Source organism: Nestor notabilis, unplaced genomic scaffold (genome assembly GCF_000696875.1).
Source record: "Nestor notabilis isolate BGI_N333 unplaced genomic scaffold, ASM69687v1 scaffold4031, whole genome shotgun sequence".
In the NCBI taxonomy this organism is placed as follows: Eukaryota; Metazoa; Chordata; class Aves; order Psittaciformes; family Psittacidae; genus Nestor; species Nestor notabilis.
In genome coordinates, this window is record NW_009916027.1 from 218,731 (window position 1) to 241,177 (window position 22,447).

Below are 22,447 nucleotides of genomic sequence, written 5' to 3' on the forward strand. Positions count from 1 at the left end.
CAGGGACTGTAGTGGTAGGACAAGGGGTATGGGTTTAAACTTAAACGGGAAGTTCAGGTTAGATATAAGGAAGAAGTTCTTTACAGTGAGGGTGGTGTGAGGCACTGGAATGGGTTGCTGAAGGAAGTTGTGGATGCTCCATCCCTGACAGTGTTCAAGACCAGGTTAGAGAGAGCCTTGGGTGACACGGTTTAGTGCGAGGTGTCCCTGCTCATGGCAGGGGTGTTGAAAGCAGATGATCTTAACGTTCTCTCCAACTGAAACCATTCAATGATTCTATGATAGTATATAAGCAAATAGGAAGAAAATGATGGAATTCTCCTTTCCCCGTTATTATACTTAACAGTCTTTACAGCTGTCTGGAGAGACCATGTAACAACCCATCCTAACAAATTAGTAAATCTTTTACTGTAAAGACATGGTCTACTGTTCAGGGAAAGTAATCAAGGACCACTGGAGATAGTCCAGGCTGTGCAAACTTCCATTACATATAGGTGCTAGATCGTCATGAAATCCAATTTGTTATCTTAACTTCACTGAAACATCAGAGAAGTATTTGACATGATTTGTATTCTGGAGTAGCAGAGACACAGAAAAGTGTGATGGGCATCTTCTATTTGAGAGGCAGCAGCTCACAAGATCATAATGTTGGTATACAAACCCAGGGAGGTACATTCATTTAGCATGAACTAAATCAAGCAGTCCTAGCATGCATGAGAGAAGGTTTTCTTGAGTTTAAAACAAAAAGCCCAACTAAGCTGAAAATGAAGACTGAACAGAAAAGAGAAAATAGTTGGATTAAGAGAGCATGCAGGCAACACAAGGAACTGCCCTGAACTTGGGGAAATAGATAGATAAATAAATTAACTGAGACTTCAGAGCTAAGACAGATGTTTTTCAGCACATCTTGAAGCAGTGGATTGAGTCAACATCCTTCACTCTGTCATGGGTTTACTGTAGTCAGTGGAGTCACTGCATCCCAGCCAGTACAGCTCATGTGCCAGCGTGTTACGCCTGCTGTTCCTGCGTTGAAGTGTGAGGTGGTGGGGCAGAGCTCTCACACTTCTCACTGATACAGTAAACTACATCAGAGAGGGAAGATGCACAGCTGGGGACAGTAGTAACTTAAAAATGCAGGACCATTCAAAAGCAGATTCCTATCAACACTCCTTTTTTCCCCTAAGAGAAGAAACTGAAGCAAAAGAGATGTCTTTCTCCGTTTTGAGAGACTCATGCATCTTCTAACCCATCAATAACATTTGTGTGTTAAAACTGTCAGACAAAAATAGTAATTTCATCAGAGCTCCTAATCTTAATCCTACCTGCCTCTCATCTTTACATCCTTTTATCTTACCTTTCTTCTACCTCACCGCACACTTAAGACCCTGAGTTCTTTGCAGATGAACACCACTGTTACTCGGTTTGTACAATGCTTTGGGATTGTGCTGGGCCACAACTGGGTTTCTCAAAATCGCAATGGCAAAAATTTTTATCTGTCTAAAACTACACTTCAAAATTCCATCAGTCTCAAGGACAAAATATTCTGATCCCAGGCATAATCTCATTAGATAAAGAGCTCTGTTCACCGAAAGCCAGGTAATTAAGAGGAAAAAGCACACATCTGAAGAATAGTATTAGCTCTACAAACAGCTGGATACGAGCAGCTGCACAACATGTTAAGCCTTGATGTTCTACAGATCTGTAACATATTTTTTGCTTAAATTGAGAGTGAAGAACCAGATATATATATTAAAAAAGTGTTTGTTCTCAATAACCCATGAAAAAGTTACCTATAGCAGCTACACATAAGCAGGCTACTCAAATCAGTGTGAAACAGTTCAGGTTAGGTACTGAATCCATATTTCTACAATCAAGGCTGCCTCAAAAGGACAACATTATAATAATTCCAGGACAAAAGGCACAGTTCTCTTCCTCAGCCATCTTGGAGAAAAGAAAGGATTTAGTTTGCAGTCAAACTTACAAATATTAGGCGCTGTCTAGCACTGTGTGTCCTTAAAATATTTTTCACTCTCGCGTGGATCTCCTCTCCATTTGCTGGTGAAGGCCAACCAGAGCTAAATCTGGAAAAGAAAAAACAAAGGGAAGAAATATTTTCTTGTTGGAAAGCTCAAACATGCTTTTGAGTCAGGTTTGTTTGTCGGTTTTGTTCTTGTTTTGTTTTAAATTATGAAGCACGCATGATTTCCTTCTATTTGGAACATACACAATGTTTAGGTTTGATTCTTTTGCTCCTCTGGGGTACAAGTAAAGAACCATTTAAAGCAGTGCACAATACCAACAGAAGATGCGGAACAGAAAATGTTGATGATTTTGTAACTTGAGTAATATTTCTGTAATGTTTGCATTGTCTCTACGGGATAGAAAAGCTATACAGTTATTCCATTCTCAGTGATCAGGTTGCATTTTCCTCTTTTTAAAGGAAGTATTATACACATGAAATTCTTTTTACTGGAATAAAATGCCATCCAGAGGGACCTTGACACGCTTGTGAGATGGGCTGATGCCAACCTTATGAAGTTTAACCAAGCCAAGTGCAAGGTCCTACACCTAGGTCAGGGCAATCCCAGGCACAGCTACAAGTTGGGCAGAGAAGAGATTCAGAGCGGCCCTGTGGAGAAGGACTTGGGGGTGGTGGCTGATGAGCAGCTTGACATGAGCCAGCTTTAGTGTGCGCTTGCAGCCCAGAAAGCCAACCATGTCCTGGGCTGTATCAAAAGAAGCGTGACCAGCAGGTCAAAGGAGGTGATCCTGCCCCTCTGCTCTGCTCTCATGAGACCTCGCTTGGAGCGTTGCGTCCAGTTCTGGTGTCCTCAACATAAGGAGGACATGGAGCTGTTGGAGCAAGTCCAGAGGAGGCCATGAGGATGATCAGCGGCTGGAGCACCCCCTGTATGAAGACAGGCCGAGAAAGTTGGGGCTGTTCAGCCTGGAGAAGAGAAGGCTGCATGGAGACCTCATAGCAGCCTTCCAGTATCTGAAGGGGATTACAAGGATGCCGGAGAGGGACTTTTCATCAGGGACTGTAGTGACAGGACAAGGGGTAATGGGTTCAAATTTAAACAGAGGAAGTGCAGGTTAGATACAAGGAAGAAGTTCTTCACAGTGAGGGTGGTGAGGCACTGGAATAGGTTGCTCAAGGAAGTTGTGAATGCTCCAACCCTGGTGGTGTTCAAGGCCAGGTTGGACAGAGCCTTGGGTGACATGGTTTATTGCGAGGTGTCAGTGCCCATGGCAGGGGGGTTGGAACTAGATGATCTTAAGGTCCTTTCCTACCCTAACTATTCTGTGATTCTAAAAATATCAACAGGAAAATAACCCCAATGAGAGCAAATTGGAAAGCCCATGGAGTAACGAAATTACAAATTCACAATCTTTATTTCACAAGACAGAGCTGCATTTTAAGTTGTTTTTTTAAATTAAAAACCACGTAGCTTGCTTGATATGAGTGACATACAACTAACAGCTACTTTGGGATTTTATCCTTCTATGTTTTGCAGCACATTTTTTTCCACTTCACTAAAAACCAAAACCCTCATCTGTCTCAGCAAGTTCAGAAGCTGGCTGAAATTATCCTGGGCTGCATCAAAAGAAGCGTGACCAGCAGGTCGAAGGAAGCGATTCTGCTCCTCTACTCTCATGAGACCCCATTTGGAGTAATGCAGGCAGTTCTGGTGTCCTCAACATAAAAAGGACATGGAGCTGTTGGAGCAAGCCCAGAGGAGGGCCACAAAGATGATCAGGGGGCTGGAGCACCTCCCGTATGAAGACAGGCTGAGAAAGTTGGGGCTGTTCAACCTGGAGAAGAGAAGAAAGTTGGGGCTGTTCAGCCTGGAGAAGAGAAGCTGCGTGGAGACCTCAGAGCAGCCTTTCAGTATCTGAAGGGGGCCTATAAGGATGCTGAAGAGGGACTCTTCATTAGGGACTGTAGTCATAGGACAAGGGGTAATGGATTAAACAGGGGAGATTTAGATTAGACATTAGGAAGAAGTTCTTCCCTGTGAAGGTGCTGAGGTGCTGGCACAGGGTGCCCAGAGAAGCTGTGGCTGCCCCATCCCTGGCAGTGTTCAATGCCAGGCTGGACAGAGCTCTGAGCAATCTGGTCTAGTGGAAGGTGTTCCTACCCATGGCAGGGAGGTAGAACTAGATGATCTTATTAAGGTCCTTTCCAACCCAAACCATTCTTGATTCTAAAAATTTCATGTCAATAGTTATTTTCAGACTGTTAAGGAAGGCAAGTAAGATTTTATGAATAGGATCATTTACACACCAGCCACATGTTAGTTCACTCAGAAATGCATTATTAAAAAAAGAAGGGGGGGGGGGAAGATCAACATCAGTAAAAAATTATTGGTGTAAAGTTATGAAATGGTTACTTACTCAGTATCATCCCAGGGGCCAGAAACAGGGCACCGAATCAAGATTGTGCCTCTTCATTTCAATGTTTCCTAACCCCTGAGAACCTGACTTTGCACCAGGAAAATAAAAGCTCATGATGTGGTATCACACTAATACGAATGCAGGTCACCAGGCAAGCTGTGAGCTGGCAAGCCATAGCAGTGCAATCTGAGCTGGTGGAACAACAGCCAACAGCAGTGCTGGGCTGCCATACCCTGGGTGGATTAGAAGCACAAGAAACAGTGACATGCTTTGATAGCTGGCTTCACAAATTTGATGCAGTGGATAAACATGATGACTCTGAACCCTGAGATTCTACAGTGGGCTCTGGATGGGTCTGTGGGACTAGGACTGCAAGCCCCTCTGCCCTCTTCTCTCCAGTTTAGCACATTCATTGTGTTATCCAGTGTGTCACTCTGAAATCCCCAATCAGATCATGCCTGGCTTAGTTTACCTTCATCAGACTTCCAGAAATTTCAATACAGCTAAAGAACTGTACAGCTCTTTCTAAAAAGGACAAATCAAGTACACATAGAAAGCTTTAGCACCAAACAAGTAACTTGTCAATGTTAAAATTAACGGAAGCAGGATCCTGAAAATAGGAAGTGCCAGATTGCCTTGAAGGTTATAGGCAGGGCAGGCAGCTCTTTGCAGTCTTATGAATCATTCCTTCTTTTACCAGAGAGAAACAGAAATGTGAGTGGAAAGTGACCATTTCTCTGCTTTTGAGTAACTTTCTTCTATTTTCTTGTAACTCATCAACTTATTTGGACTCACTTATTACTGCTTACCTTTATGAAACATATCTCTGTTCTAAACAGCCCCAATATTTTCAGACTATTTCTGAGTTTCTGTATCAAATTGTCTTTTCCTGAATGCTTCTATTTTCCTCCAAGAAAGGGTGCCAAGAAATGACAGAATATTGGAAGGATGAATCACGTATCTATAGGGGGATGTATTCTCCACATTTCTAACGTCATTTAACATTGTTTATTATTGGATCATTAAAGGCAAGAATTTTCACAAAGCTGGTTATAGCAATTGCATTACCATCTTGAACACTTACAAATAATTTCAAACCCAACAGCATGTATGGCAAATCCATACTGTTCAATTCCTTTGCATACTAGAATCTAACGATCTGTTGCACTTAAAGATCTCACATAACTTTTTCTAAGAGAAAGCAAAATGGTTTGTGAATTTTATCAGGGGAGGGAAGCATTGCCTTGAAAGAAATAGAAGTCTAAGTCCCTTAAGCAGGCAGGAACATTCATTTCCCTAACACAGTCAAACCCAGTTTGATGTACTGCATTATAATTCATGTGCTCTATCACTGGTGGTGGTATGAAAAGAAAACCCATCCTTTTTTTCTTCTTTTTATAAAGAAGAGAGGTAAACGAAAGGGACTGGAGCTCTACTATCATGACTTCCCATTGGCATTTCCAAACATTTACTAGTATTAAAGAACCTCCAAAATGCATGTTTAATAATCTGCATCCTAGATGCAGTAAGAGTGAGTCATTTCCCGTTTGACAAATAAAAGATAGAGCCATGAAGCCATGGCATTTTCTCTTATTTATACAGCAGCTGCTGCTGTTCTTCCAACATCCAGGTTCTGCCACAGAGAAGAGAAGTTGGAATAGATTGCCTTTGGGAAATAAATGTTATGAAATTCATATGTAAGATTTCAGATCATTGTTATTAATCTTAAATTTACAAACATCCTTGGAGATAAATGTATTTACTTCTGGAAAAAAGAAAACCCGGCTTGCTATTGTATTCATTTAGAAAATACGTGGCTATGTCTGCAGAAGAAGAAAAAGATTTAAGTACTTAATTCAAGAACTATTAAATTTCTTTCTCCGGGTGATTTTATGGATCAATCCACTAGTGTGCGCTGCGGTATAAGAAACGTTAGGCACTCACACATCCCTCCCCAACTTCATTTTCCCCCCCCCCTCCCAAAAAAGAACAAAAAAGAAAATCAAAACCTGGAGTGTGATTAAAACAGTACCAGCTTCTTTTTAATTAGCTCTTCTAGTATTGTTATTGTCTAATTTAAGTAATAACCACAGAGTCTAATCCACATTTAAAATCATAATGTTAATATTTACACCAACCAAAACTCAAGCTAAAATAAAATCATGCCTGAAAAGTAACAGCCCTACTCTGAAGTGAAGCCTTTTTATGATACTCTAACTCTCCTATTGGAAATATTTTATAAAACAGGCTTTACAGCACAGCTTCTTAAGAGTATAAATAAAGGGATTCCATTTGCCCAAAATCATCAGTAACGAGTTTTTAAAATGACTAGCTACTTATTTATGTGATTAAGGTGTCACTATCATATTGCAATGTTGAAAGGAAAGTAATTTCATTTCAATGACAGTTTGTCCTGATAAACGAAATAAACTTCTACAGCTGTATTCTTTGTCATACTTTCAATTTTCCCTGGGACTTGCAAACATTCTGCAGTTACATCAGTTTAAACTGTTTATTGATTCCAATAGATTGTATAAACACTTTGGAAATATAGCTCAGTGACCTAGAAAAAGCCAGATCAATCAGACAACTTCTCAAGATTAATTTCAAAGATGTTGTGTCGAGTCCGATCAAGGAAACAGAACCATTTTCCTTGTAACGTGACTAAAGGCATTTATTTTCTTTTATGAGATAAGGATTTTTTTTAAGGTCATACAGACAACATCTACTTTGAGGGAAAACAAAACCCAAAGAAAACAGACAAACAAACAAACAAAAAGCCAAGCAGACAGTCTAGATCTTTTGCTAAAGATTAAAGTTGTTTTCCTGTATAGTTTTATCCATTAGGATGAAATACTCCATTAGGAAAACAAACAGGATACATCCACCCATGTACTGAGTCAAACGGCAGCTTGCAAACTTGAGAGCTATAATAAATAGGAATTTTCAAATGTCAGACAATCCAATCATCCTCTTGCACACAGCCAAAATGTTAATATCACATAATACATTTCATATCAGTAGAATTAAAGCAGAAGCCTACTGCAGAATATTTGCAAAGCCTATCATGACCCCTTCCCCCACCACTACACCTCCTAGCCTGTGAACGACTCGGTGCATGTGGCCTCCATGAAGAATTCATCAGCTTCAAAGATACAGACTTCATGCTGAGCAAATACACATACAAGGACAAACTATCAGAGGACGGAAATCAATGAAGTCCTGTAGTACCAGATTCTCAACTGGAGAGAATGCTACTGTAATTGGGGGGAAGAGGGAGAAAGAACTCTTACAGCTAACTATAACCTGAAGAAAACACAATCTGTAAGAACTTATACATGAAAGAAGAGAGATTCTCAAGAAAGCCAAATACATTTTATTCTGAAATAGAAGAGAAACCTCACAGATCTTATATCCAAGTAGGCATTTATGCAGCATTCACTGTAAGTGGAGAAGTTGCTTTATTCTCATTTAAGAGCATGTGAAGTGGTAATGCAGTACAATGAACTTGGTTCTCAGTGTATACTGGTCTGTATAGAGGCACAATAGAAAGGCTGGGCTACACTTAAGAGTTTTACTGGTCTACTTAGTAAAGGATGCAATTTTGTTTTGCTTTTTCTTAAAATGACTGACAGCTATGAATCTTAGTGTATATGCAGCACAGAAGTGTTTTAGAGACTATATTTGTACACACCAGTTCCTGAATTGTAATGAAAATATGCCAACATAAAAATCCTTACATTCTCCCAGTATTTGAAGTGGAAGAAGTAGGCTGCTTTCACAATACTACTATGAAGCAGAAACAATTACACACAGAGAAGGCCCTAAATCAAAGCATAGAAACCTAGATATTTAGAAGCAGAAGCTGACAGCTTAGCTGTGTACCTCTTCAGTAAGAAATGGGAGGAAAAAAAAGAGTAAACATTTCTTATCCTTTCTATATAGTTCCTCTTTCTTTCACAAGGCCTGTTTACAGTTAGGCCTTCAAGCAGTAGAGATGCTTTCAGTGCTGAGGTTTTACACTAATAAAGGCTTTCTTTTCCCTTCAAAGTTTCATATCTAGCCCTTAAAACTGTGACAGGATGTATCATCATCATGTAAAAAGTGAAGCTTCTGAGACTTCAAGGCAGGACAATACCCTAGCTGAGCAGTTGCCCCCAAAAGGTTGAACTTATGCTGGTACTAAATCATTAGTATGTCATAAATGGGCTGCATCTCCTTATTCTCTTTGGAAGCTTTTCCATTACTTTCTATCTTCTCTGAATTTATTAATTTATACACAAAACAGCTTTGACAGCAATCGATTTCAAATTTACTTACCGCTGCAGCAAAATCAACCATTGAAGATGACAAATACTGCAGATGTTGCTCAAAAATATGAATCAAGGCTTAGATACTGCTCAGTTTTGCAAAATATAGTATGAAATAACTGATCTTCAAGTGCTGATTCCAGAAGTTAACTTAAAGAATGCAAAATAAGTAAACTTCCCCAAGAGGCAAGAGTGATAAACCCAAAAGATTCAAGAACAACCTTACTACCAAATTAAATTCAAAATCAAATCAGATATAATTACTTCTAAATGGCTAGAAACAGACAGGAAACCAATTTGCAGCATCTCCCTATAGCAAGCTTTTTTTTCCCAAAAAATTAATTTTTTCAGTGTTCCATTTGTAGTAGAAAGTTGTCAGAAATAACACACTTTCACAGAAGTAAACCTTGTCTTAGGATACAGGCCACACTCTAAAATACTAGGTGAACTACCTGTGTCTGGATTTTGCTCTGCAACAAAACTAGTACCCAAGATCCTGTGGTGACACATTTCAAGATCACTGAAGCCAAAGCTTCTGATAATTGGAGTTTTCAAGGACTTCATGTCGGATCTAGTATTTCATTAATATTTAACTATTAGGATCTACCATTATATCTATCATGAGTAATATCTAACTTGATGCTGGTATTTCCCTAGTACTTGGAAAGAGATAATATAAAACGACGGCAGTAAAACAATAGAGAAGTATTATAGAAGGGCATCTGATCCAGACAGTTAATCTCTGTCTTACTTCAAAGAGAACTTAGGTTTCTGTTAAATTTTATAGAGGATAAGATCTCGTATCAGTAGTGTAACCAGGAGACCATAAAAAAAAAGACATCGAGCTGCACTTCACTCTGGAAACAAAAGCAAAAGCCTGCCATTTCCAGAGTAAGAAAAAGAATCCTTTGATCCCAAATGCATGAGAAGTAGCTTTGCCTCTCAACATAACAGAAATGGTCAAATACTTCTGTGATTGCTGTAGTCTCTTCAGAAAAGGATTTCTTTTGTGCCAGCACATAGCTCCATTCATAGGGCTTCTTGACCTTGCAGAATCCATCTCACTATTTCTCCTTTTCTTATGAAAGGTACTTTGCTGCAGGTTTCAGTGCTGCAAGGAAGGCTTAGCTCGTAAGTCCTCAGGAAAAAACACCTTCTAGGAGAGCATGAGGATGTACACACAACATGAAGGCAAGGACTGGACTTGAATTTGGCTTTCCTGCAGCAGCATTAAGAGAATATAGTGTAATGCGCTCTCGCTAAGCATGAAGGATACTTATCTATACACAAAAGGATACTTATCTATGCACAAACAATCAGACCCTGGGGACAAGTGAACGGCATTGACACACTGCTGGCCAAACATCATGGGCAGGAACTGTAGAATGTGTATGTATCACTGGTCTGCACAGGAGCCAGAATCAAAATGGGAAGTGGAGTTGTACAGCCACACTCTGCTGAGTGTCAGTTTGCAACACCAGCAAATGTTAGGTGACCTAAATAATGAAAAATGTAAAACTAAAATATGAAAAATAAATATTCAAAACTTTGCTGCCCTGGTTCAGCAGTAAATCTATTTACAGTTCTCCTTCTGGCTCAAACCCAGGGGAAAAGGAGAGAGGACTGTCCTTGTGGTCTCTCTAGCAGGCTCACAGAAAGGGACTGGAAACTGCTAGAAAGGATACAAAAGGGCTCAAAGAACCTTATGCAAGACCCCAGTTTCTGTATCTTGGAAAAGTATGGCAGTGACTTCACAGTTACTCAGCAGTTGGTGCTGGGAAATACTCCCAGGAAGACACACATCCACTTCACACCACTTTTTTAAAAAAATAAAGCAAAAAGGGAACTAAAGGTCGAGGTGGGGAGTCAAGTTCCATCTTCACTGTGGGTTGACTAGCATTAAATATAAGCCTGGATATGCTAAGCTCTTTGTGTCTGTAATTCCAAATAAAGTTGAGGAAATAAACACCAAATACTGTGAGATAAGACCCTATATTCTTGCAAATACACTAACACTGATGTACTTGCAGTAGTACTGATTTTCTCTGTATTTCTATGATCTGAACAGCAGCGTTTGCATGCATTTCCAAACATTGACCTCTGCTCCATGTTTGTCATTCCAAGTATAACTCTCAGTATACAGTCAGCTAAAACTGTTATCTCAGCAGCATGAAATAGAGATAAATTTTTTTGAGCCTGTGCCCTTTACCTTCTCATTTTGATTTTTTCCTGATGACAAAAGTGCTTACATCTTTAACATAAAGAGTAACATAAAGAGATGTTACATCTCTAAAAAGCTGAGAACATTTGTTCTAGTAACAAGAAAAACCATAATTTCACAAGATCACAAATCTCTTCTGAAGAGGGGCTCATAAAGAGGAAAAGCAAGAACATTCAGACAAGTTCAAGATTAAGTGACAGATGACTAAATTACCATGCATGTAACAGCAGCTCACAACATACAAGACTTTTCTGCTATCAATATAAAGGACACTGTCAGCTTTAAATACAATGCATTTTAAAATTTACCCTCCTCCCAAAAAGGAGTCCAGCTGAAAAAAGGATTGAAAAAGTCCCCATTACAATATCTCTTCCCCAGACATGGGAAACTAATGCACTGACGTTATCAGAGTGGGGAGGTAGACAAGATGACAAAGAAACCTCCTCCAAACCCCAGATACATCCTAATCTCTGTATAACAGTTCTCAAGAAATACTATTACACAGATCAACAAACAAGCAAGTTTTCAAGCAGAGGAAGATGTTAAAACACCAACTTGATCTTTATGAATATTAAAAATTCAATCCCCACCTGCCATCTGTCATTTTTCTTTTTGGAGAAAAAAACCAGACAATTTTTCTTCGGAAAAAAGCATTAGGCTGTGTGTAGGCTATAAAAAACACCCTGTGAGCATTGACTAACTGAGGTACCACTGGTAACACAGGTGAAACAGTCTGGAATGACTGTGAATTAGCCACTAAAGTGCATCTCCAAGTAGGACCCCAGTAAACACTTTAGGACAGGACATCAGTTTGATCCTCAGCTTCTCCCAATTATTTCATGTATTTGCTTATTCAAGTTCAGCTTTGTATATAGATTTTCTGCTCTCACAAAGCCACCCAGTAACTTGCTAAACTGAATGTACAGTAGAAGCATTGTGCACCAAATACACTCGGCTGGAGGTAGGGAATAGTCACCTTGAAGGACTGGAGGACTTAAGCAAGAAAAAAATCTTTTGCTTGTTGACATTTCTTCTCACTCTCATGAGACCCTGAAGCTTGTGAGACTTGCCCAAAATACTAACCCAGGGACTGAAATCCACTGAACTAAGGGATATTGGAAACTGTCTCCACCCCAACTCCACTGGGGTCAGTGGAGACTAGTAAGAAAACTAATCTAAGTATAGCAATTAATATACACACAACTCCTGCAGAGACCCGCTTCAACTCAAACAAAACAAAATCTTAAGCTGTCAGTAAAATCAGAAAGATTGGAAAATAATACACTTGCTAGATTAATGCTAGCCCAGGCATGTTACACACTCTACTCATGCATCTGACTACAGCATAGCTACAAGTATGTGCTTACAAACACCAGAAGCCAGAAGGAAAGCAGGTTTCCAGTTACCTCCCACAAAGCCTATTTGACATGTATCTATAGTCACAATCCTGAGATTCTGCTTCTCTCTGAAACAATGATTAAGTATTCTTTGTTTTAGATGGACATTAGCAGCCTGAAATCTGGGGCTTCATTATTTCAGAGGTTAGCAGCAGATATGTCAAAGATCCTTTTCACTGCCATATTATTACGATTGTATTCATTAAGCAGAAAGGGGATGGTACCTGAAGAAAAGCCAAACAACAGAGTTGTTGGGGAAAGATTTTTTTGGTCTCTTCAGCCTACATACCTCCAAACAAGCAAACTACAGTCATGCGAGCACTGTTATCATCTGCTCATGTTAATAATTCCAGAATTGCACAGACAAAACCAGGACATTACCTTTCCCTTAGAGAAGATCGATTTAGCACAGAACTTAGAGAATGTTTCTGAAGTGCTGGAGATGCTGAATGCTGTAATGAACCAGCAGAATGGGACTGTCTGTTGGCTGGACCTGAGATCACATCCTCAATGCAAATATCAGAGCTGCCAAAGTATTTTCCATGAGGAGATTTTGCCTGTAAAAAAAATCAAACCTTGCTAAATTTTATTATATCAAGACGTACACATTTCATGTTTCTGTTTTTCAGATCAAAAGGCTAAAGGTTGCACATACATGCAGGAGTATCTGCCTGCTACAGAAAAAACAAGAAACCTCATTTCATAGAAAGAGCCCTGGTCTAAATTAAATCAACAAGTGTCAGAGGATTTTGCTGATATCTTACACACCATCTTACGGCAAAATCCACTGTAGCAGCCCTTTTATCACCTCATCTGATTGCACAATTCCCAGAAATCTCACAGATTCACAATGATGCCTGAGAGTTTAAAGAACACAAATCTTAGACCTCTCCTCAGTCTGACACCCCTTGTTCTTAGACCTTTTGTTCTCTCATGATTTGATGTTCCTCAAGGAAAAACTGAGGCCCATATTCTCATCTTCTACTCACTCTTCACTACACTAGTTACTCCTATTACAGTTCCTCTCAACATGAAACATTCCACTAAAGCTTTTCTGTGGGTTACCACCTTTTACCTGGCATGGGGACTTCTACAGGAGCTGTTTCCCAAACCTGAGGAAAACAAACAAAACCCACAACAAAACCAGACCAACAGTAATCAGGTTATTTTTAAGTTCTTCCCAGGCTGCTGGGTTTTTTTCCCTCAGCTTTGGGAAACAGCTCCTTTTAAACAGGGAGAGATGACATGACCTTAAAATAGCCATCTTAAAAAAACAAAACCAAAAATACATATTGAGCATATTTAGTAGAAATACTCTGTTTTCTTTACAGTGTCTCATTTACAGCCATGGAACAAGCTGGAAGCGGCACAATATATTAGACTTACATGTAGTAGGCAAAACTGCAAACCTTGGTAATAAAAGCTTAGAATCTGACAAAAGTGCACTTAATATATAGCAAGGTTTATCCTTCTAATTCCCCTTCTTTCCTTCTCTCTGTTATCATCAGTTTTCCCAGCCATTAGGAAATCCAAGAGGGCATACATACTTAAATGCCTAAACCCATGATTCCTACAGTACTTCAGGAAGACAGGCAAAACCAAATACAGGAGGATGGAAAAAATAAAAACCACCAAAACCAAAAAACCCTGACATCATTCTTTAGATCCATTTAATACACAAAGCAGCTAAAATCTGAATAAGGAAAGATGTGAGATAACAGAACAGTGACTTCCCAGTTGCACAAGTGCTACCCTTCTATACAATTCTAGACTGAAGTTTGCTCTCAGAACAACTGGGAAGGCAAATGCCAACTGCCTTTAAAAGCTCTTCTATAGTCTTGTCACAAGCCTTAATGACAAAGAGAAGCAAGGCCTATACCTACAAGCACAAATATGGAGTGTTAAGTTTCATTTTTTCTATTTGTAAATAATCTGTCAGCAGGTCTAAACTGGGTTAGATCAGATTTAACATGCCCCTTTTCTCGCTTTTGATAAAAGTTTCAAAAATACCTAGGCAAGATAATCCTTCTCATTCAGAGCTTTCCAAAAACCAATGTGTAAACAGTAGCATTTCAGAATACTCACTTTGGCTTTCTTGGGTCTGTAGCTGCCAAGAAGAGAAGAATCTGGAGAAAGAAAAAAGGTGCATCCCAGAAGAAATTAAAAAAATAATCCAAATGTCCTAAATATTATGAAATCTACAAAATAGCTTACCTCTCCTCCCAAATAGTACTAAAGTGATTTATTTTTATGATTTATTATTATTATACACTCTGAAATTGTCAATCTCAGACTATTTCAGGATATCACCTTCTTTCGGTGAAAACAATGACCACATTTAATGGAATATAACGTTTATAGTAATTAATTGGTGTAAGCAGTGTCATAGCTTTTGTCATTAATTACCTAAATCAATATAAAATCAGGCTCCACCATTCTCAAAAATTCTCACGTACATTACACTACTTTACTAATCTTCTCTGGACAAGCTTCCTTATTACCACTTTTCCCTCCTCTTATCATGTCTTATTTTCATCCCTCACCACTGATGCACAAACATGAGTATGAAGCTCATGGAAACATATGTGAGGAAACCATCAGGTTGATACTGGGTTAGGATGTTTCACCAATGTCAATACAAGACTCATCCCTGCAAGACTGACATTAAGTTATATCTGCTTTCTTGATCGTTTCTGCCAGTCTGAACTGAACAACCCTCACATTGTGACCCAAACTCAAAGAGGTACTTCTATGCTGTACAGCAATGTAAAGACACCCCTCTATAAGCTACCTGCATGAAAGCCAAAAGGACTAAACTGTACTGTCAGTATTAAGTTTTTTAATCCTAGGAATCTGTTTTGTTCAGAAGTTACAGGTAAGCCTCAAGACACAAGCAGGTATCAGTGAATCCTCTGGAGATGGATTCAGTGTTACTACAAAGAGCGAATGGAAAATAACAAATTCATAATTATTTGCTATATAACAATTTATAATTAGTGAGGAGGCACAATAAGAATGAGGCAGAGCACACATCATGAACAACTACTGATGCTACGTGAAATCCTCACATTGCCAGGCATATGCAATAAAATCAAGTTTTAGGGTATTTCCTTAAATTCCTGGTGCCACACTGTTTATTAAACCCTCACTTACTGACACCAGTGAATGACGAAGCAGATATTGGAGCACATCCTGGATGCTTATTATTAATGGTAAGTCACTGGTCCACTACTCACAAATACTGCTGAAATAAATATGCATTTTGAAGCAAAAGAGCCCTTAAACTTCAAAATGATCAATACTCCAAGCTTGATCAACACACCTACAGCTCGAGGTACAGATCTGCTGCACTATCCAACTCATCAAAACAAGGGGAGTGAAACAGAGTCCTCACCTGGGCTTTGCTATTTTCTACCCCTACTTTCATACCATATAGAACTATGTTTCAAATTTCATGAAGTAAAGTGGCTTTCAAAACCACCTTTTGCTTCAGTAGGTTATGCAGTATTCTTCCTATTCCTAGGAAGAAAGAACAGCTTTTTCTCCATTACAGACCAACATTTCTGCAGAAAACAAAAGCATTAATGAGATACATAGTAGAAAATACTGACCATGGTCTACCTTGGTCCAGGCATCTGCTGCACTTTCTCGTGTGTGACAACAGGTATGAAGTTTAGCACCAGGACTTGGTTGTTCAACCTGAAGCAAAGATACTGTTAAAACGATCACTATCAGATGTACAAATTCCTTTTTTTTTTTAATTTTTGTTCATAAGATCACATCTAGTCCTGTCTGAAATATTTTATTTTTCTTTAAATACTATTTGAAACTAATTTTACTACACTTTGCTTCCATTATGTGTATTTATTAACATTACTGAGCATAAACAGAAACAGTGCTAGGAAGGTCTAGAAAGCTCTGAATATCATATTGTTCCAAGAAAAAAAAATGCAGATAGATAGTTTCTCCTTCATCTATCATGCCTGCAGTTTTTGAACTGTTATTCCAAACAGTTCAGATGCCACAAAGAGAGATCTGAATCTCTTCCTAATTAAAAAAGTTACATTTAACACAATCCAGTTTTAATCTTCATTTAAAACAAAATCTCCAGGCCAAAAGAGTCCTCAGCAGTAAATCTGCCCTAAAAAGAGCATTCTCAGTCCAGAAAGGCCATGAAAGTCAGGGTACAGTACATTAAGAGAAAAGCTTTTTCCTTTTTAGTACAAATATAACTAAGCAATTGAATCAATAATTAGTGTTTAAAGATGCTATAATTAAACTAAACTTCCCCTATAGCTGAAAAACCTGAAGAATTGATTAAAAGAAGATAAAGCAAAAATATTCGAGAGAGAAACAGTATGTTAATGAGTGATTAATGGTTTATTAAGGCTAATCTGAGTTTCTGAAGGTACTCATATGTAGAATAAAACTTGGAAAAGAGTTCTGAAATTTGACAAGATATTATGAATTAATTTGTACATCCACTAGAAAAATATTACCTAAAGTGAGAAGCAAACTAATTAAACACTTAATTCTCAATGGATATGACAAGTTTCCAGAACTGTAGACAAATCAAAATGTCATAGCACAGAATCAGAACAATCCCATTTCTGCCCCTACACATTCAAAGTGGTTTCTAAAAATAAAGGATCGTTGCAATGATACGAAATATTAAAAGGGGAAAAAATAAATATGAGAATATCATCCTCCAAAAAGCTGGGAAATCTGCCCCCTTCATATTAAAGCACTTAAACACAGTTTCTTTAAGTAAATACCTAATTTCAGAACAATTTTTCACATATGGTTAACAAAGTCCTTATGCGGGTGCTAAAGTCAGGTTGATTATGAACCAAAGTGTTACTGTTATGAGTCAAAGTGTTAGAGATGTAGCTCTGAGTGAAGGAAGTGTTTCAAAGATCACAGGATGCCAACATAAAAAAAGTTGAAAGAGAGGAAGTGCAAGTGTTCAGAATGTGACTAGACGCTCTTTCTTTAAAGTCTTATTCAGGAATTTTTAATACCAATATCAATTACTTCCAACCTGAATTTATACACCTATTATCCTGTCTAGTGCGCTGGAAGAAAAGAAATGGAGCCTTGGAGAATTTAACCAAGATATTCATGAAAGAATTTGATCTTTGTCTGTTACTAATGCGGATAAAAGAAATTTTATTTTAGTTAATTTTACATTTAAATCACTATGTGACAGACTGTTAAGGAGAGAAAAATTATTCATCTAAACTAAGAACTGAATGAAATTTTGGAGCTATATTTAGTGAAAGAACAATATTTGATCTGAGCTTAAGCTGGAAGCACTTTGGAGAGAATACAAACCCGTCTAACTACAAATGGAGGTTTATCGGTATCTCTTCTGAATTCATAAGGACCAAGTTTTAAATGGGCCAGTCGTTGCCTGGCTTCTTGTGATAGCTCACACATTCGTCTTTTTGTGTATGGAGATGGAGAACGTGATTTAGAAGCTATTGTAGGCTGCTCGTAGCTCTTTGTTGCTAAGATGTGCCTGTTTTTCTCAGGTGAAAGAGTATTTTTCTTTGGCAACTTTGTTTGCAATTTTCCATTTGGGGTTGAGTGATGTACCAAATTCAAATCATCCTAAAGTGAAAAAGAGAAATTATCTGCTTTGACAGCATGTGGAACAAAGATCACTGAAAATAATGTAAACATGGAACTAATAATGTCAGCTGAAGTTCCCCTCATAAAACTACCACCAAACAGCAATTTAAAAAGCAAGAACATATTTACCGTATTCTCTGAAACAAAAAAGAGGTTAAACCACACATTACTAGATGTTAGTTACGGCAGGGTGTCTGATACTCACCCAATTAGCTTTCTCACACAGTTAGTGTACAGAGACTGTAAAAAATTAAACTGCATTTTGTCACAAGTTCATTTCACACAAACTTTACCTGGATTGGACATACACAGATTTGAAGCATTTTTTCATCTGTTTAAACTCTTTTTTAACCCTTTAGAACTCTTGCCCTTTAAAATAAAACATATAAATTAAACTAGAAGCCTGTTTAATATTTTAATTTATGTGCATTTAGAGTTGCCTAAAGCCTTACATGAAGTCTCAGTGAATTCTCTTAAACTGTTATTTTCTTGGATCATAGTCAAGTTACTAGTTCTTTAAGGAAAGGAGTTATAATCAAGAAGCTACATTTAATAAAAAAACAACCAAACAAAATCACCCTCCCCAAAAAACTCCCAACAAAAATGTTTGGGGACCATCTTCCAAAGATCCTCTCAAACTGTGTAAATGCCTTAGCAAAAGGAGAGGCAAAGCAGCTGTTTATTTGTACAGCTGGCACTTGACACCCACAATACAGATTTTGAAGCTAAAACTTATAAAAATCCCACTAGTATCAAATATTGCCTTAAAAGTCTCTCTCTGAGTTGGCATTGCTTTTAAAACACCTACATACAACAGAAACAAGGACTGTGGAGGAACAGCCAACCTCGCCACCTCCCTTCCCACAACCAGCAAAGCCTATCTAGGAATCAGGGCTGACACCCCTTCCAAGTAACTATTAATTTCTCCAGTGACTGATTTCATATTCTGGGAAACTGTTTCCAACACTGAAGTTTTGTTGGAAATACATTACCATTCCTTTGTAAACCCTCGGCATTAAATGAGCAATCAATTACAAGCTTTCTAGGTCAAGGCACTTTAGATACTGCAACTCTTACCAGGCTACTTAGTCAGCAGCATTTGAAGTTTGAATACCACAGTATGGATATAATTAGACTTTTTCTTCAACTTTGGCCCAAATTCACAGGTTATAAAAGATAACAAATAATCGTATAGCAAAACTCTTCTTCCTGTTAGAAAGTCTACTCCAAGCTTGAGGAAATTGACATTAGTCTAAAATCTGAATGTTGCACAAACTGCTTCAGTTAAGAACTCAGAAATGAAATGTCCAGCTTGCCTTCAAGCTTTTCCCTCTATATAGAATCATTGAATGGTTTGGGTTGGAAAGGACCTTAAAATCATGTAGTTTCATGTCCTGCCATGGGCAGGGACACCTCACACCAGACCATGTCGTCCATGGCTCTGTCCATTGCAGCCCTGAACACTGCCATGGGTGGAGCATTCAGTGCTTCCTTTGACAAGCCATTCCAGTGCCTCACCACCCTCACTGTAAAGAACTTCTTCCTTATATCTAACCTGATCTTCCCCTGTTTAAGTTTAAACCCATTGCTGCTTGGTCTGTCGCTACAGCGCTGATGAAGAGTCCCTCTCCGGCATCCTTGGAGGCCCCCTTCAGATACTGGAAGCTTCTCTGAGGTCTCCACGCAGCTTCTCTTCTCCAGGCTGAACAGCCCCAACTTTCTCAGCCTGTCTTCATACGGGAGGTGCTCCAGCCCCCTGATCATCCTCATGGCCTCCTCTGGACTTGCTCCAACAGCTCCATGTCCTTCTTATGTTGAGGACACCAGAACTGTACACAATGCTCCAGGTGAGGTCTCAGGAGAACAGAGTAGAGGGGCAGGATCACCTCCTTTGACCTGCTGGTCATGCTTCCTTTGATACAGCCCAGGATACGGTTGGCTTTCTGGGCTGCAAGCGCACTCTGAAGCCGGCTCATGTTCAGTTTATTGTCGACCCACCCCCCCACGTCCTTCTCTGCAACGCTGCTCTGAATCACTTATCCACCCAACAATGACTGAGGCTGAGGTTGTGTGTTTGTTTTGCATCAACACAGTTTGAATCTGGCATCACTCAGACTATTCATGCCAGGGTCTTTCTCATGCCTGTACTAGCACTTGTGCACCTGGTGATGAGCCGGAGTATGAGACTGGCCCAAACAAACCCAGACCTAATTCTCTAAGCTTAATTTCAGTTTCACCAGAAGTAGGCTGTGCTGCTTGTCTTACACCAGTTGTGAAACTAGAACTTCACTGCAACACATGCAAATTTGATATGTCATTCATAACATATTGAATACTTTTAAGGACATCATAAATCAAGCCGAAGTTAGTTTTCTGACAATTAGTGTTTTAACTGTTTTTTCTTTTTATTCTTTACCTAAGTGTCTCAATACATTTTATTTACTAAATTTACAAGAAATGTCTCAGTGAGCTAATTAGCAATGCCACAAACAGTCCCCTAACCTTTTTTCATGCAAGCTTTCCCAACAACCATTCCATTTTAATGATGCTGAACCATTTTTCCAGTAATACAGCTAAAAGCTGGAGGACATAAGAATAACTACGTGACAGCTTGTGCCAGGAAACCCAACCAAAATTCCAATCTGAGAGACCAGAGAATGCAACCAAATGAACAAACACATCAGAGTTCCCCCCCTAGTTTCTTCAGCTACTTCACTTTTAACTTTGCTCATTGCAGAAGTAGCATTTCCAGATTAATACTGGTGACAGCCTTTTCAACAAAGTCTTCATTTCCATTACTGTTACTGATACTGTTACGGAAAACAATTAAATTAATTGGTTTGGTTTTTATAAGACATCTTCTTTGACTTCACCTGGCTTTCATTGTCCTTAATTTTAAGCGTCAGTAAGAAATGGTGAGAAGGCATCTTCCCACCTAGAAATACATCAGGGATTGGCACTTCAGCTGATCATAGAACACAGCAGCTGATAATTGTTTCAGATTCAAGGAACTCTCAGCATTTACTGTCAGGCACCAAGCCCACTCTTTACTCATACTTGATTAAAAATTTAATCAAGTTGTCAAGCACCCATGATAACTGCTTTAACCACAACAAAAGAATGAGAAAAGTTTGAAGTGAGCAGCACATGCAAAAATTGGAACCAAGGCTATCAATATTAAATCTAAAAATTAAATTGCAAACAATTAAATTATGCTAACCTGTATGTGACTCCTTCCTGAGCTTAACAGACTTTCTGTAATAAGGGAGCTTGTAGAAAATCTCAATTTTGGTGCAATTCCCTAGAAGAGAGACAATAATTGAACATCAAGCTCCTACTCAAGATAAAGGGTATCAAAGAGGTAAATGTCACCTAATGTAACAAACCATTCCTAATTTTCAGCCATTTCCTTTGTTAATTTTAGCCTTTAATAAAGATAATTAGAAAAGACAGAACAGCAATGGTAAATGTCAAGATGCTAACATTTGCATTTCTGACAATTCAATTACAGATGATTATATTGCTTTCATACAACAATTAAGGTCTGACTTTTATTTCAACACATTTCTTTGTCAAAAGCACTTTTAAAGATTTTTCATGCCATGCTATATAGCATCAATAAAAATTCCAGTCATGCTCTGGAAGTTTCATTCACACTAACTTTGGAAACTTACTCATAAACAGTCCCAATTGTGCAATCTTTTTTGGTAAAAACATTTGGAAAATTGTTCAGTTATACTGCAAGTAACTATCAATTTTATAACACTATGATTAAGGATACTCTTTCTTCTGTAACCATTAGAGCAAAGTCTGATTTGTATGGATTGTCTTCCATGTTCTATAACCATGTTCCACTTCCTCTCGATCCCCTCTTACACATGTGGCTGGCAAGAGGCAGCTCTAGTTTGACCAATCTAGAATCAGTGGGGTCCAACTGGACCCTCCTGGACAATCAGCACACTTGTACTAATGGCTAGCAGGTCACTCTGTCTTTATGTGGCTAACAGTTTCTGTTCAACTCATCTTCTTTTACCGCAGCCATATCTAGAAACATTAATACCTCCAACAGCTTTGTCTCCTGTTAAATGTAGCTAGAATTGACCAACGTATACAAAATATACTGGGTGTAAATGGCAGAGGTTACAACACACAAGTGTTATTTCCTGAAAGACTGACATTAAAAAAGGCATAAAAGAATTAAAGGCCATGTATGCTATAAACAACTGGGGATCATCTATGTGCATTTTATACGGCTCTGCAGGAGCAAACAGAGAATCAAGCATCCCTAGAACTTTCTACCCTCTTTCCTTTGAATACGGACAGAGTTTGCTGCCCCAAAGCATCTCTGTGCATGGGCATTTGTGCATATGAACACACAAAATCACTGAGAAACAAATGGAGCTGGTCTGTTTGTGACTCTGCCCTATGGTCATAAGAACTAGCAGGAACTTCGTAAGTGAAGTCTACTGCTGACCCACACTATGCTC

At 38.7% G+C, this 22,447-nt stretch overlaps 1 protein-coding gene across 1 annotated transcript in view; it reads right to left on the bottom strand.

Moving 5' to 3' along the window:
* The window catches only part of SPATA6 (spermatogenesis associated 6), a 36,446-nt gene that overhangs the window by 6,496 nt on the left and 7,503 nt on the right, over window positions 1-22,447 (bottom strand). The window contains exons 5-10 of the mRNA XM_010024404.1: window positions 21,181-21,261; window positions 17,661-17,939; window positions 15,938-16,025; window positions 14,412-14,452; window positions 12,708-12,883; window positions 1,982-2,081 (exon numbers count right to left, since the gene is read on the bottom strand). Of these exons, the coding sequence (XP_010022706.1) occupies window positions 1,982-2,081; window positions 12,708-12,883; window positions 14,412-14,452; window positions 15,938-16,025; window positions 17,661-17,939; window positions 21,181-21,261 (765 nt within the window). The remainder of the gene's footprint in view (window positions 1-1,981; window positions 2,082-12,707; window positions 12,884-14,411; window positions 14,453-15,937; window positions 16,026-17,660; window positions 17,940-21,180; window positions 21,262-22,447) is intronic.